The 16,604-nt window shown below is 37.0% G+C and overlaps 1 protein-coding gene across 1 annotated transcript; it reads left to right on the top strand.

Annotated features, from left to right (window-relative positions):
* Positions 1–3,104: 3,104 nt before the first annotated feature.
* On the top strand, positions 3,105–16,390 carry LOC112188134 (beta-amyrin synthase-like). Its single transcript, XM_024327181.2, has 18 exons — positions 3,105–3,320; positions 5,189–5,374; positions 5,640–5,729; positions 12,366–12,563; positions 12,745–12,829; positions 13,071–13,237; positions 13,330–13,518; positions 13,609–13,722; positions 13,844–13,963; positions 14,090–14,212; positions 14,324–14,422; positions 14,578–14,634; positions 14,738–14,784; positions 14,874–15,017; positions 15,158–15,335; positions 15,572–15,652; positions 15,780–15,863; positions 15,958–16,390. Exons 1-18 carry the CDS (start codon positions 3,105–3,107, stop codon positions 16,075–16,077), a joined length of 2,298 nt encoding a protein of 765 aa, XP_024182949.2. The 3' UTR covers positions 16,078–16,390.
* Positions 16,391–16,604: the final 214 nt, after the last annotated feature.

Genomic DNA, 16,604 nt, shown 5'->3' with positions numbered 1-16,604 from the left:
GTTTTAAAAGGAAAGAAAGGTTCTTTCTCCGCAAAGGCAAGAGAGTTGTCCGCGATGATATTGGGATTGCAAGGGCAACGTGGATTTACTTACATTATTTTGGAATCTGATGCAAAGGAAATTATTATCGATTTACAATGCTTAGTGGAAAATTGGTCAATTAAAGGTGCTCTTATGGAAGAAGTTAAATCTTTGTTTCTTTTCTTTTGTTCAGTTTGTTGTACTTTTGTCCCATTTGATTGTAAATGGCAGCGCACATTCTAATAAGGACTACGCTTATGGTTCCCGACTTTCATGTTTAGGTTAATGATTGTCGTCCATAGTTATCTCGTATTGTAAACTCTGACATATGTTGACTGTTTGTTTCAATGGTAATTCCACATTCTAAAAAAAAAAAAAAAAACTATGCCTCTTGAAGTACATGAAGAATAAATGTTGATTTTTTTTTTGACAAAGGAATAGAGAATAGATCCCTGTGTACTTGTACCCTAAATTAGTGGCCAACCAAGTAGGGAAAAATGTGTACATTCACTAGTACAATGAAGTTCAATTATTTGAGTTTACATGACCATGTAAGAGCATCTTTAGCAAACTTTCCATTTTAGCTCTTTAATTATTTTAGAGAGCATGCATAGCTTTTTTTAATATATTTTAGCAGCTAAGAGCATCTTTAGCAAAATTAGTAATTTTTGAGTCAAATTTTAACCAAATTAAAGTAGCTAAAAAGTCATTTTGGCTAGTCACTTAAGAAATACATTTGTATCCGTGCTCTCTATTTTAGCAAGTTTTGAATTTATATTATTTTTTAAATGATGATTAAATAGTTTAAATGTATTTACAAATTATATTATTTTACATCATGCATATTGTACCTAGAATGGTTCTTTAATTAGAGCCCACCGACAAGCAACCTATTAACTCAAGATAGTTTACATCAATTCTGGAAAATGCTGTTCTCAATAGAGAACCTCCTTTACTAAACCATCATCTTAAACCTTTTGTTGAGGTGATCTTTTGGCTTTCTTTTATTAATTTTTATTTTGTCAAAATGGATGGAGAATATATATTGGGCCATTCCTGCCATTTTAAGGAACTGTTTGTGGGAAAGAAAAAAACAATCAAAAATATTATTTATCGAATGAAGAAAAAATAGATTAAATGTATTTATAAATTACAAAGAATGACTTAAAATGAATGTTTTAAATTAAGAAAAATAATAGAGAGCGAGATGAAACTCCCTATATTTAGGAGCGAGATAGCTAAAAGTTAAAATAGAGAGTCCCTTAGGAGTCTGCTGCAGTTGCTAAAATTAATAGAAAGCTAAACATGCTCTCTAAAATAGCTAAGGACCTAAGATAGAGAGTCTGCTAAAGATGCTCTCAGACTCCTGGGTAGCTCTCCATTATAACTTTTAGCTATCTTGCTTCTAAATATTGAGAACGAGTTGAGGCTTTCTATAATTTAAAATATTCATTTTGACTTATTTTATGTTTTATAAATACATTTAAACTATTTTAATATTTATTTAAAAATTAATATAAATTCAAAACTAGTTAAATAAAGAACACTGATGCAGACGTATTTCTAAAATTGCTGGCCAAAATGACATTTTAGCTGTTTTGGCTAAAATTTGACTAAAAAATGGCTAGGATTGCTAAAGATGCTTTAAGGAGTATGGTGCAGCTACTAAATTAGATAAAAAAACTAAACATGCTCTCTAAAATAGCTAAAGAGTTAGAATAGAGACCGCTAAAGATGCTCTAAAGTTATCTATTTAGTTTAATTTTTATTTTTAAAAAAATCTATTTTAGCTCATTTATTACATTACTTTTTATCATAAAGTTCACAGCTAGTTTTTGTAGATCTTCAATATGCCGCGGTTAGCTAATAGCAGTCCTTCATTATGTCGCAACTAGTGAACCGCGGCCATTCATTGTGCTGTACCTATTCAACCGCAGTTATTTATTACGCCGTGGCCATTCAACCATGATCGTTCATTATGTCTTGTGGGCCTGATCCACTTGTTTGCCACATGGGTTTTGACAAATTTAGGTTTAAAAATTGTACAGCTAGGTTAAATCTAGGGCCATAACCTAGATTAAAATTATTTAAACTTTATGTGATACCACACTTTAATTCTTTGCCTAAGGCTTTTACAATCTTAGGAATGGCCTTGATTCATAAAAGTCTTTATCAAAATTTTTGTGCTAAAGTTGGACATATAGTTTGTAATTAAGGTAGTGATCATATGTAGTTGATAACAATTAGGAACAGTTTCTAATTTCATGGAGTCTGTGAAGACAACTAGGGTTCAGTCCTAACAGCTAGTCTTCTACATATCAAATCAAGCAGAGAGGATTTGTTCGCTTCAATTTCTAAATAGGAGGCGGCAAAGACGATTCTGTGAAAGGAGTCTTCACGTACAAGTAACATGTTATAGTAATTCAATAATCACTTCTAGTGCTGGGTGATGATAAATCCACAATAATTTTAATGATTATAATTCTAATAAGGACTAGTTGAGAACTTTCTAATCAACGGTTTGGGAGACTCACTTTTCGATTACATCACGGTAAATTAACCTTTAGATGTTTATGTATGCATGCATGAGTAGATCGCTTTTGAAAATTTCTCTTTCAAATTGCTAATTGTTACAAATTTGTCAAACATAATAGTTCATGTTCATAACTGATACATCACGATTATGAATGTCTTAACGATTTTCAATTGGGTTGAAAAATTGCATAAATGATCTACACAAATATCTAAACATCTAATAGTTGGTTTGCGAAAATATGATTAAAAAAGTAGGTCTCACACAAAAGTCCTCATTATAGTGGTTCTCATTAGAAAGACTCCCATGGGTGAAGTAAGCATAAAAAGAAATATAATTATAAATTTAGAGGGTAGATAAGTTACAAACCTACACACGAGGCTCCTCAGTGGATTCATATTTCCTATTCCATCCTCTAGGCTCTAGATATACATACCTATACGTCCTCATACTTATTTCTATCCCTCTAGGCTCTAGCTATATATATGGAAGGCTAGAAATTTACCTGCCCGTTCTATCACTAATCACTATAGAGAATTAAACTAGAAAAATGTGGAAGCTTAGGTTTGGAAACGAAGGTGCAAATAATGACCCTTACAGTCCTTACTTGTTTAGCACAAACAACTTTTATGGGAGGCAAACATGGGAGTTTGACCCGGCTGCCGGTACGCCTGAAGAGCGAGCAGAGGTCGAAGAAGTTCGACTAAATTTTTACAACAATCGTCACCAGGTCCAGGCTTGCAGTGACCTCCTCTGCCGAATGCAGGTGGTACATTATTCGAATATGTTAATTACGTTGTCTGTGTTGTTTCTAATGTCTATCTGATTGTTTTCATGAGGCAGGTCTTTTTTCTCCTCTTTGGTTGTAATTTTTTTTTCTTCTATTTTTCTCAATAAATAAGGGTTGGAGAGTTTTCTCTTTTTAGTCCCCATTCTAACCAAAAAAAGAAAAAGGAAAAGATTATAGATCGTGCATGCACCTCTATCTATTAATAAACAATGATGTTCACCATGTCAATAACTGACCAGTCAAGAAAATTATGCTAAACCACATTTGGATGTAAATTCAATGGTGGAAATAATTATTTTTAAGTTGAGTTATTTTGTTTTCCACTGTTAGATTTATAACCAATGGTGGTTGAGCATAAATTTCTTGATCAATTACTGACTAGGTGAACAATATTGTGCTAACATATATGCAATTCATTATTGGATTAGCTGATAGAGTGTTTCCTAAACCATTCATCTTGAAGTCTTCGCTTTTATTTTTGTTTAATAATATATTCTGATAAATTGATTGAATTTGATGAGATACCATCTCCCTAAAAAAGATTTTGCAAAATCTTGGCTCATTGTTGATATTATTGTAACTAGCAACGTGCTTGCGTTTCTCGCAGGTGATATTGTGAGGTTCAAGAAAAATAGGTTAACCAAAAAGAATAGTGATTTTTTTTTGGGGGGGGGGGGGGGACATAAAATAGTGTTGGTTTAGTTATTTTTTTTCAATTTTACACTATGTCTACATATATTTTATTGGCTTAATTTGATAATTATGTTATTTAATGGTATTATTGGCACTATAAAATTTGGTGAAGCCATTTGACACGAAAAGAGAGGCTCCATTATTAATAATGCAACTAGAAACAGTCGCTATTTAATGGAGAGATATTGTTGTGAGGGATCCGGATTCTCTGCTATAATATTAGATGTTAGGATATACTAGACTTTTCACGTGAGTCCACTACGTCACCACAATGGAAAATTATAATATGATCTGGGACCATATGGTACACGTGGTGCTTCATGTTGATGTCATTGACTCATATGGCTTGTACTTATTTATGATTGTTCTCTCCCTTTAATTTTTTTTCCTATCCCTTGCAAGGTCCCTACTAAATTCAAGTGATTTTATTAGTTCGGATCACCACATAGCAATGCTATGCGGTAGTCCAGGATAATAGAATAATTACCTCACCATAGTGTACAGTACAATTGTACGGTTTAAAATAAGGAAAAATTTGTAAATTGAATTTTGTATCTTTGTAGACCATCCCAAAAAATGGGCGTGGGGCTAAGCCTCCTAGTTAGGCTGGGTTCCAAACCCTCTTTTCAAAAAATAAAAAAAATAAAAAAAATAAAATCAACCAAAATTGTATTGAACGACGCCAAGCATGATAGATTGTATTTAATAGCCATTTGAGTAAAGACACAGTAGAGCAATGAAGGAGAGAGTGTTACGTACATCAGCCGTACTACGTGGCGGTGCGGCTGACCTATCAGTGCCCTGCATAGGAGTATTTTAGGTATTTCACTTTTAAAAAGCATGAATAGTTTCGAAATAAGGAGAAAAATTTCTGACTTTTGATTGGTCAGACATACCACAGGCCGTGTATGCAAAAATTTCTCACAATGAAGAGTTCAGAGATAACGAAGCTATTTTGATTCAAAAATCTTATATCTACATCATTGGAATCAAACTGAATTCTCTATTTTCTTCTTATTCCATTTTTGATGTACCATTCTTTAGTGAAATAAGCTTAATATGAGATCATGCAATCTCTCATCTACGTCCAATCTTTAGGGATTATTTAGTGAAAATACTCCTTTTTTTATATTAACGAATTGAATTTGTAGCTTCTGGGAGAGAAAAAGTTCAAACAAAAGATTCCCCAAGTAAAGGTGGAGGATGGTGAGGACTGTACATATGAAAAGGCCACCGCTGCATTCACAAGGGCAGCTACCTTCTACTCTGCCTTGCAATCACCTCACGGCCATTGGCCTGCTGAACATGCTGGTCTCATGTTTTATATTCCTTCCTTGGTGAGTGTGCAATGCAATTCCACAATATGCCTAAAACTTGTCTGATAAAATTCCACAATAATGCACAAATTGTTAACCTAAGGGCAGTTCTTCTGCCACTAATTGGTAAACCAGAAAGTTCAATTAAATCATTAAGTGCCTAACAATCAGTTGGAATAATAGTGCAAAGCATGCATGCTAAAGATGAAACTAATACATCTGTGTTTTGAAGCAATTAGATTTGACTACTAATTTTCACCTTTTCTTTGTTTGTATGAAAATGCAGGTCATACCGCTCTATATTATGGGGCATCTTAGTAAGGTGTTCTCTGCAGAGCATTATAAGGAAATGCTTAGATATATATACTGTCATCAGGTAAAGTACGACACAAGCTATGGTACTTGTGAGTATCTCATACACCCATTTACAACTATTTGAATAAAGAATTACAATTATTGGAACCAAAATTATAACATTGAGAACAAAAATTATCATATTCATTTACACTATTTACATGTATGTTGTTGATAATTGTATTGTATTCATCTCACCATGAGGTTTATATAGGGTTACATCATGTATACAAAAGACAATACATAATAGCTATACTAATCAATCGTACATTACAAGTATGTCAATCGCATACATTACGAGTCTGTCAATCGCATACATTACGAGTCTGTCAATCACATACATTAAACAATACCTATTGCATGAATAGTCATTGTCATTTACAACACTCCCCCTTGGATATTCCATGTCAATAGTGTTTCCTCTGCTATGCGCTTCTAAGTTGCCTCGTCAAAAACCCTGCCAAGTAATAAAATCCCTGTGGGAAAAAACAACCTTGGTCGAAGGAGAAAAAGAGCACAACGCGCGTGAATGTGGAGTAGTCGACATCCTTCCACACTCCCCCTTGTGCTGCTCAAACTCGGTGATGACGCTTTCATCATTGTCTCACTAAAAACCTTGCCAAGTAACAAAAACCCTGTGGGATAAAAATAACCCTGGTCGAAGAGCAAAACACGTCCCTCACTCTTCGAGATCGAACATGTAGACATCATACCTCCCCCTGATGTCAAGGACTCCCCCTCATTTCTACAATTATGGGAGTTCAGATAACTTTCTTAATCCGATGCTCTTCACATGTTTCTCAAAGGTGGATTTAGGTAACGACTTAGTAAACAAGTCCGCTACATTATCCTCTAAACAGATTTGATTCCCTTCAATATTTAGAAGTGTTTGTTGTCGCTAATTGTAAAAGAACTTAGGTGATATATGCTTGGTGTTGTCGCCCTTGATGAAACCTAACTTCATTTGCTCAATACAAGCTGCATTATCTTCATAAATGCATGTAGGTTGATCTGTGGTAGACTTTAAACCATAAGTTCCTCGAATGTGTCCAACTACAGACCTTAGCCATATGCATTCTCGCATGGCTTCATGTAGAGCGATAATCTCTACATGATTTGAGGAAGTAGCAACAAGGGTCTGCTTTGTAGACCTCCAAGATATGGCAGTGATTCTCATGGTAAAGACATAACCCGTTTGGGAGTGACCTTTGTGAGGGTCAGAGAGATACCTTGCATCAGCAAAACCCATCAAGCCATCATTGTAATTTTGATGGAAGGGAGGAGGAGCATGGAAGGTGGCGTTTTTCGTTGTGGAGTCTGATCCCACACATCCATTATTTCTTTTCTCTCTGTAGGGATAGAACAAGCCCATATCAATCGTACCTCTCAAGTATCGAAAGATTGTCTTTATGCCAATTCAATGGCAGTGTGTTGGCGCAGAACTATGTCGAGCTAACAAGTTCACTGCGAATGAGATGTCCAGTCTTGTGCATTGAGCTAAGTACAATAATGCGCCTATAAGTCTAATAAGTCTTCGTCCTCATCCCTTGGACGAAACTGATCTTTTTCAGGCTCAAGACTACGACTAATCATGGGAATACTAACATGCTTTGCTTTACCTTCATTAAAGCGCCTTAATAATTTTTGACTATATGCTGACTGATGGATCATAATCCAATCACTATGGTGTTCGAGTTCTAGTCTGAGGCTAAACCATGTTTTCCTAAGATCTTTCATCTCAAATTCGGATTTCAAGTACTTAGCAGTTTCTTTAACTCATCTAGAGTTCCAATTAGGTTCATGTCATCGACATAAACTGCTATAACTGCAAATCCGGAACTTGTTCTCTTTATAAACACGCATGGGCATATTTCATTGTTGACATATCCCTTCCCAATCAAGTAGTCACTTAGACGGTTATACCACATCCGTCTGGATTGTTTCAATCCATATAGTGAGTGTCTCAATCTTATTGAAAACGCGCTCCATGGTTTAGAGCCACTTGACTTGGGTAATTGAAGTCCATCTAGAAGCTATATATATATATATATATATATATATATCTCTGAATCTAGATCCCCATAGAGATATGCTGTAACCACATCCATAAGCTGCATGTCAAGTTTTTCGGAAACTACCAAACTGACAAGGTAGCGGAACGTTATAATGTCCATTACGGGAGAATATGTCTCCTCGTAGTCTATTCCAGGGAAATGTGAGAAACCATGCTCCACAAGGCGGGCTTTGTATCTAACAACCTCATTTTTCTCATTACGCTTTCTAACAAAGACCAATTTATGGCCAACAAGCTTTATACTTGGTGGTGTCAGCGTTATAGGCCCAAATACCTGTCTTTTTGTTAGTGAATCCAATTCAACCTGGATCGCATCTTTCCATTTAGGCTAGTTTGCTCTTCGTTAACATTCTTCATCAACGGAGCGAGGTTCGATATTATCGTGTTCTATAATTCCTTGAGCAATAGAATATGCAAACACATCATCAAGGATAATAGAATCTCGATTCAACGTCTCATGTACACTAGTGTAATTCATGGAGATCTCCCTATTCCCTGGAATTGGTTCTAACATTGGAGCATCCCCTAATGATGTCTCTTGGACATACCCATAATCCGGAATATCTTCATGAGATGGATTATTTACATCGATGATTAATGGATCTTTTTGTGCCAAACTCGCTTTCTTTCTTGGGCTAGAATCTATCGAACCTTTGGGCCTCCCACGTTTCCTTGCTGGGAGCCCGACCTAAGCCACATTGCCACCACTATTAGTGGTGGCGGCGCCATGTCCATGATTTTTAGGGACATTAATCCTTACAGGCACGTTTGCAGCAGGTATATGTGATCTTGTCACTTTAGCAATATCAGAAAACGCATCAGGAATAGAGTTTGCTACGTTCTGAAGATCGAGAATTCTCCGCACTTCAATTTCGGACTGTGCGGTTCGGGGATCAAGATGAGAAAAATTGGGGACAGACTACAACAATTCTTGTCGTTCCTGTTGAACATTATTGTTCCTATCTCCCCCTAACGACGGGAAGACTGTCTCATCAAAGTGACAATCCACAAATCTAGTGGTAAATAGATCGCCTGTCAAGGGTTCTAAGTAGCGGATAATGGTTGGAGAGTCATATCCAACATAAATGCCTAATCGTCTTTGAGGACCCATTTTGGTACGCTGTGGCGACGCAATTGGCATATAAAATGTACATCCAAATATGCTTAAGTGTGAGACATCAGGCTCATATCCAGTATTCTTCTAGGACGCAGAAAAGGGTTGAGTGGCAGTAGGCCTCAGACGAATGAGCATAGCTACATGCAATATTGTATAGCCCCAAGTAGAAACAGGGAGATTGGTGCGCATAACCAATGCTCTAGTGACCATTTGAAGTCTTTTAATGGCAGCTTCTGCGAGACCATTTTGGGTGTGAACATGAGGAACAGGGTGTTCAACCTTAATCCCAATGGACATGCAATAGTCATCAAACATTTTTTATGTAAACTCTCCAGCATTGTCAAAATGAATTGACTTAATGGGATGATCAGGGTGGTGAGCCCTTAATTTAATGATTTGTGCTAGGAGTTTAGCAAATGCAGCATTTCTTGTAGACAATAGTATGACATGTGACCATCGTGTCGATGCATCAACCAACACCATAAAATATCTAAATGGTCCGCAAGTTGGTTGAAGAGGGTCCTTCCAGCCCTAGGAGCATATAGAGCTTCAATGGCATTAATACTTGTGCCATTTGGGAACATAAATTGAGCTGGTCCTCGACCATGAATCAATTGTGATGGTCCAGCCATCGTAGTCACAGAAGATCGACTAGGCGTCATCCATAGAAATAGTTGCCTATGTCGCAATATAGTATGTGTGGTGGCACTATCAACAAGGCATTCCAACTCTCCAGGAAACATACTAAAAAATAATAAAGTTTGGAATTAAAACATGTCCATGACATCGAATAATAATACAATACTTTATTGATAAAGATAGCCAATGATTACATCAAAGGTCCCAAAAAGTCTAATCCAAAATAAAATCAAACTAAGACACATTGTAGTCACTCTATCCGTTTGGTAACTCCAATCAAATATGACCAGGAAAGTAGAGAGGGATGTTTGTGGAGCGAGACTCTCTTAAGTACCATTAATCTCAATGACTTTCCCAGACATCATATTTCATTGGGTGCACCACATAAGAAAGAGTTTAATACAATTGTCATTTATTGACTAAGGCATATTGCCATTACAAAAATTCTTGGAAAATAAAAGGGCTAATCTAATCAAAGTCTGTGGCATCCTTGTGCACTTCATCGTCAGCTTTGAAGTCCTCTATGGTGAGATGGACGTCTCCACCATTTTCTTCTTCTTCTGCAAGGTACACTTCTTGCTCCCTCAGGTCCCTGTATGCCCTGTATCTTGAAGCTAGTTGCTCGCTTGCCTTGCATTGCTTGAACCAATGCTCACTTGATCCACATCGATGACACATGTCATTGTGGTTGCCTCCCTTTAATTGAGGTGCACGTTATGCGCGTTGTGGGCGTTCCCTAGGACGGTTGGTGCCACCACCACGAGCCATGGTGCCACCACCATGACCACCTCTCCCATGTGTGGCATTGCCACCACGTGTATCCGCATCAAACCTGCGGTTTCCTTCCTTGTTAGGGCAGTTATATGGACCCATACGTCCCTTATATCCCTTATTCTTAGGGTTCCGCTCCTTACGCCCTCTATTGGGTGCATTATAATTCTCCTCATGAACGCTTTTAGTTCCAATAGGCCGTGAATTATAATTCCTCACGAGTATGTTATCATGTTTCTCAGCTACAGATATGAGATTGATAAGCTAATGAAACCTCGTGATTCGTCCAGCATTGACTTCAGTGCGGTATTGCTTTGATACCACAATGGCTTAAACGGGGAAGGTGGAGAAAGTTTTCTCAATTAGCCCTTGCTCTGTGACAGGTTGTCCACAAAACCTCAACATGGACTGTAGGCGAAGAGTTTCTTAATTATATTCAGCAACAGACTTGAAATCAGCAAAGCGCAGATTGTTCCATTGAACCTTCAAGTTAGGGAGGAGGGAATCTTGGACATTGCCAAAGCGCTCTTCTAGCGCTACCCATAGCTCTCTTGCATCCTTGATCGACATATACTCCAATCTGAGTGCCTTGTCCATATGGCGTCGCATCAAGATAACTTCTTGAGCATGCTTTGTAGGTGTTCGCATGAACACACGATCTGGGTTAGGTGTCTAGATTTTGGGTAATATTCCCATTGAAGTGAGGTGGTTCTCAACATCAGTTACCCAACTGTGGTAATTCGAGCTTGTTGAGTCAAGCATGGGAAAGTCGAGTCTAGGTTCATTCGACATCCTGAAAATAAGAAGAGAAGATATATTAGTTTCAGAGCTAAACTTCCACGAAAACTAAAATAATAAGATTTCGGAGCTATGCTACCAAGAAAACAATTTCCAAGAATCTCTTTTGGATTAGACCAAACAATAATGTTTTAATATGGTCAGAATTTGATGCTTATGGACGCTCTTAGTCTGAGCATTATGAACACTCTTAGTTCATACGAACACTCTTAGTTCGTTAAGCGTGAATCTCCACAATTCCGCTTTATTAAATAATCGAACCCATGTTCGTATATTGAAAATCCTGCAGAAAATAAAGGAATTTAAAAGACAAGAAAGCAGGAACTTTAATCTTTAAAACTTGTTGAAATTCGGAGCAGATTCACTTCTGAACAGCTCCCACTTCAAATGGTGTACTGATCTCAAAACGACTCCAATAGGGTTTAAATTTGGAGATTAGATAGAAGAGGCAGAGACGACCAACTTTGATGAAGGTAGGATTTTGATCTGAGGTCCTGATCAAGACGTTTCGCGGCGTGCAAGCAGGATGATTTGCACAGGAACGAGCGTGCTGCTGTGATGCAGGGGCAGTAAGAGGCACACGGGTGCTCAATGGCTGCAGGAGCAGCGAACGGTATGGCTAGCAAGGGCAAGGAGCTTGTGGCAGTTTTTGGTGAAAGAAATTTCGGGTGTTAGGGTTTCTTTTATTTTATTTTTTTTCTGGCTAGGGCTTGGGTTAGAGTATCGTGCTGATAACGTGTTGTAGAGAATTGGATAATTGTATTGTATTCATCTCACCATGAGGGTTATATAGAGTTACATCATGTATACAAAAGGCAATACATAATAGCTATACTAATCAATCGCACATTACAAATATGTCAATCGCATACATTACGAGTCTGTCAATCGCATACATTAAGCAATACCTATTATATGAATAGTCATTATCATTTACAACAATGTACTTGAACAAAAATTACAACATTGACAACGAATTTGTTCAAAAGCTTGTAACAATGTCGTAGGAGGTGTAATTACCATTATTAGAACTAAGATTACACAAAATATGACTCAACATTACAACTCTGGCAACAAATTTGTTGTCACTTATGTAAATGTGGGTATGAGATACCCACAAGTACACTAGAATTTTCCGTAAAGTACACATAACTAAATTAAATGTCTGTGAAATGAACATATAAGTTTGTTTAAATTTCGATATATTTATCATTTTTCTATATGGTATCGGTAGAGCTTAAGAGTTATGTACGTTGCAGAACAAGGATGGTGGGTGGGGATTGCACATACAGGGCCCTAGTATGATGTATTGTACACTTCTGAACTACATTTGCATGCGTCTACTTGGAGAAGGACCTGATGGTGGTTCAAACAACGCTTGTGCAAGAGCACGCAAGTGGATTCTTGATCATGGTGGTGCAACACATTCATCATCCTGGGGAAAGACTTTTATGGCAGTATGAAAATTTTCTAAACCAGTATAGCTTAGTATACTATTCTCACAAGGGTTATCTGCTAAAGTTCTTGGCGGAACTATGTTTTTCTTCATTTGTAACTTTATAACCGGATTTGTTGATAACTCTATGAACCAATGACTTAATGCAGTCTTTCTCAATTAGTTTTCTGCTTCCACTGTAGATACTCGGTGTGTATGAGTGGGAGGGATGCAACCCGATTCCCCCTGAGTTTTGGATTTTCCCGTCTTTGTTCCCTTTTCATCCAGGTTTGTTTAATTTGTTTTTACTGTAACTTGGTAAGTTCATCCATTTGATGCATGTTACAGTAATTTCCATCTTTATCCAGTTAGATAACCGTAGGAAACTTATCCAATCTATGTTGACGAGAAAGGTTGTGACTTGAGCTGAATTATTTCCTAGCCTTGGAAGATAAGATTTTTAGTCCTTATAGAACCATACATTTAGTTTTATCTCTGTAGCTTTCTAATCTAGCTTCTGTATGCTCAGCAAAAATGTACTGCTACTGCCGGTTGACTTACTTGCCTATGTCGCATCTGTTTGGGAAAAGATTTGTTGGCCCCATCACCCCTCTCATTCTACAACTGAGAGAAGAAATTTACAATGAGCCATACAATGAAATTCAATGGGGCAAAGTACGCCATCTTTGTGCAAAGGTGAGTATATATGATCTGCACCTTGTACTTTAATTCATAGTTCATACCAAAATGAGATGTGTTTGTAACGACTCATCTATTTTTTAGTACAGGAGGATAACTACAATCCCCATGGCAAGTTACAATGTTTGTTGTGGGATACTCTGAACACAGTTTATGAGCCTCTTCTTTCTTGCTGGCCCTTCAATAAGTTGAGAGAGAAGGCTCTTCAAGAAACTATTGAACACATTCATTATGAAGATGAAAATAGTCGATACATAACAATTGGATGTGCGGAAAAGGTAGTCAAATATTTAATTGAGGAAATGTTGGGAGACATTGTGTAAAAAAATATAATTTTTGATAATGTAACCTCAATTGTTTTTGGGCAGCCATTAATGATGCTTGCTTGCTGGATTGAAGATCCGAATGGAGAACCCTTTAAGAAGCATCTTGCAAGAGTTATAGATTACATATGGGTTGCAGAAGATGGAATAACTACGCAGGTCTGCATAGCTATTTTCTACAGCTTTGAACTCGGGCTTTCACTTGTGCTTCTCTATTGGAAGTGCTACTTGGGCCATCAAAGAATATACTAATTAATTGTGATACTTCATATGAACGTAGAGTTTTGGTAGCCAGGCATGGGATGCTAGTCTTTCTGTTCAAGCTTTGCTTGCTGGAAATCTCACTGATGAAATTGGATCTGTACTTCAGAAAGCACATGAATTCCTAAAAAAATCTCAGGTCTCCATGCTTAATGAGTCCTAAAAGCCTCCTCTTCTTGTTTTATATCAACCTTGAGCATCAAGCCTTTATTTTCTTCTTCTACATTCGGCTGGCTATAATATTTATTCGCTTGTGACACTATAGGTTAGGGATAATCCTTCTGGTGACTTCTTAGCTCATTACCGTCACATTTCTAAAGGTGCTTGGACTTTGTCTGACCGAGATCATGGATGGCAAGTTTCTGATTGTACTGCAGAGGGTTTGAAGGTGACTTTTCAATCCTGCGCTTCTCTGGAATTGAGGACTAAGCCTCATTTATAACAATCATATATTACTTACTAGTTATATATATATATATATGTGTGTGTGTTATAACAGTGTTGCCTATTGTTTTCAATGATGCCGACACGAATCGTGGGTGAACCAATTGACTCTGAGCGCTTTTATGATGCTGTCAATGTCATACTTTCTCTGCAAGTGAGGACTAGATTGAAAATTCTACGAGTTTCTCTTGTTCTGCATCTACATGTTTAACTTTATAGATCTACATACTTACACAAGCAACTAGCTCATTTGTATATTTTCATTACTTGTTCTTTGTCACAAGTATTAATCTTTATGATTTGAATCAGAATCCAAATGGTGGTGTATCAGCCTGGCAGCCAACAGGAGCTCCACAATGGTTGGAGGTAAACTGAGAAAATCTTATATATGAGCAAAGAATTTAAAAAGTTCTGTTATTTTGTTGTACGTCATTACATTGACATGCATATACTTTCCCTCCTTATTCAGTGGTTCAATCCAGTAGAATTTCTCGAGAAAGTCGTCATTGAATACGAGTAAACTTCTTCATCTAACATTTCATTCTTTGAATCCTTATCTCTAGACATACATTCGTTGAATCCTAAACTAGTATAGAGTCATGCAGGTATGTTGAGTGCACTTCATCTTCAATTCAAGCGTTAGCTTTATTCAGGAAGTTATACCCTGGGCATAGAAAGAAACATATCGATGATTTCATCACAAATGCAGCATGTTACCTTGAAGATATGCAGACACCTGATGGCTCATGGTATTTTTTTTCCCTTTGATTGATATATTTGAGACATGTTTATGTTCGAACTTTGTTAATTAAAAAAAAAAGAAGTAGATCGGATCGTTTCAAAAAAAAGAAAAAGAAAAGTAGATTGACTAGTGCTACTGCTTTCACAGGTATGGAATATGGGGAATCTGCTTCGTCTATGGAACATGGTTTGCAATTCTAGGGTTGAAGGCTGCTGGTAGAACTTACAAAAATTGTGAGGCGATACGCAGAGGTGTTGAATTTTTACTCAAAATACAGAGAAATGATGGTGGTTGGGGAGAGAGCTATACTTCTTGTACAAACAAGGTTTTTTTCTTCTTTCTTTTTCATCTACCCCTTTACATGAATATGAGGGGGGGGGGGGGGGGGGGGGGGGGGGGTGGGGGGATCTATTGGCCTATTCCTAAAGACTTTGAGTGTCGAGTATTTAACTGTTCAACTATTTGTTCTGAGCTATTAAATATATAATATATTGGTCAAAGGAAAGCATAATATTCTCCCTTTAGGTAAAGTCCAATTATTCTGTGGATATGGTTGTACAGATCTATACACCTCTTGAAGGCGAACGGTCAAATTTGGTGCAGACTGCAATAGGACTAATGGGATTAATTCATGGTGGACAGGTTTGTATTTATTCATATCTTATGTGCTAGCCAATTCCCCAGTATCTAACTATCTATACTTCTTAACATATGTCTCCTCCTAAGTTGACAAATTGATATATTTTTCTTTTGATTTTGTTGGTAATAGGCCGAGAGAGACCCTACTCCCATTCACAGAGCTGCGAAGCTTTTGGTTAATTCTCAATTGGAAAATGGAGATTTCCCCCAACAGGTACCATTCTTTGTTTTGTTTTATATACTGTGCACTGTGCAGCAGGGATACTATCATTTTTTACTCATCTTTCCTCTCTTTATCCTTTTGACAGGAACTGATGGGGGCTGCCAATGTCAATATCATGTTACACTATGCAGCATACAGGAATATCTTCCCAATTTGGGCTCTCGGAGAATATCGTTCCCTTCCCTCCTTTTGGATAGACGTGTAGATGACTAGACACTATATCAATAATGTCATCAGACGACAGATGATATATGTCATCTGATATGCAAATTTTCTATTATGTATCCGGCTGCCGTCTCTTACGGCATCAGACAACGAACATCCTCCATCGTCTCACCTTCTTCAGACAACAGAAGTTTTGCAAGGCTCTGTTGTCTGAACAACCCAACTTTGAAGGATTTTGGACTTACTGTGGTTACTAATCACATACAGCGACACATTAATGTTGTTCAAATCAATTACACACTACAGTTTTAATAAAACCGCTGTTGTCTGAAATTAAATAAGAACACATTTTTATGTTGTCTGAGGTTACCAAAATAAAAGCTTGTTTAACAATATGTTGTTTGAATGTATTTTTAAAGACATTTAATTGTTGATATATGTTGAAAATAACGTCACTACGAAATCGAATTCTGTTGTTTGAAAGATCTTGAACAACAACAAAATTTACTCACTATGGTTAGAATATTGGTTTTTCAACACAGTTCTACATGTACTTTGTTGTTTGAT

Source organism: Rosa chinensis, chromosome 2 (assembly GCF_002994745.2).
Source record: "Rosa chinensis cultivar Old Blush chromosome 2, RchiOBHm-V2, whole genome shotgun sequence".
NCBI lineage: Eukaryota > Viridiplantae > Streptophyta > Magnoliopsida > Rosales > Rosaceae > Rosa > Rosa chinensis.
Note: the sequence above shows the minus strand (reverse complement) of the source record. Positions and strands in the feature narration are given on the sequence as shown.

Coding starts and splice junctions, on each gene's coding strand:
- LOC112188134 (XM_024327181.2), top strand. CDS start 3,105: ATGTGGAAGCTTAGGTTTGGAAACGAAGGTGCAAATAATGACCCTTAC. Junction 13,238..13,329: donor TACGCCATCTTTGTGCAAAG/GTGAGTATATAT, acceptor TTTTTAGTACAG/GAGGATAACTACAATCCCCA. Junction 14,423..14,577: donor ATGTCATACTTTCTCTGCAA/GTGAGGACTAGA, acceptor GATTTGAATCAG/AATCCAAATGGTGGTGTATC.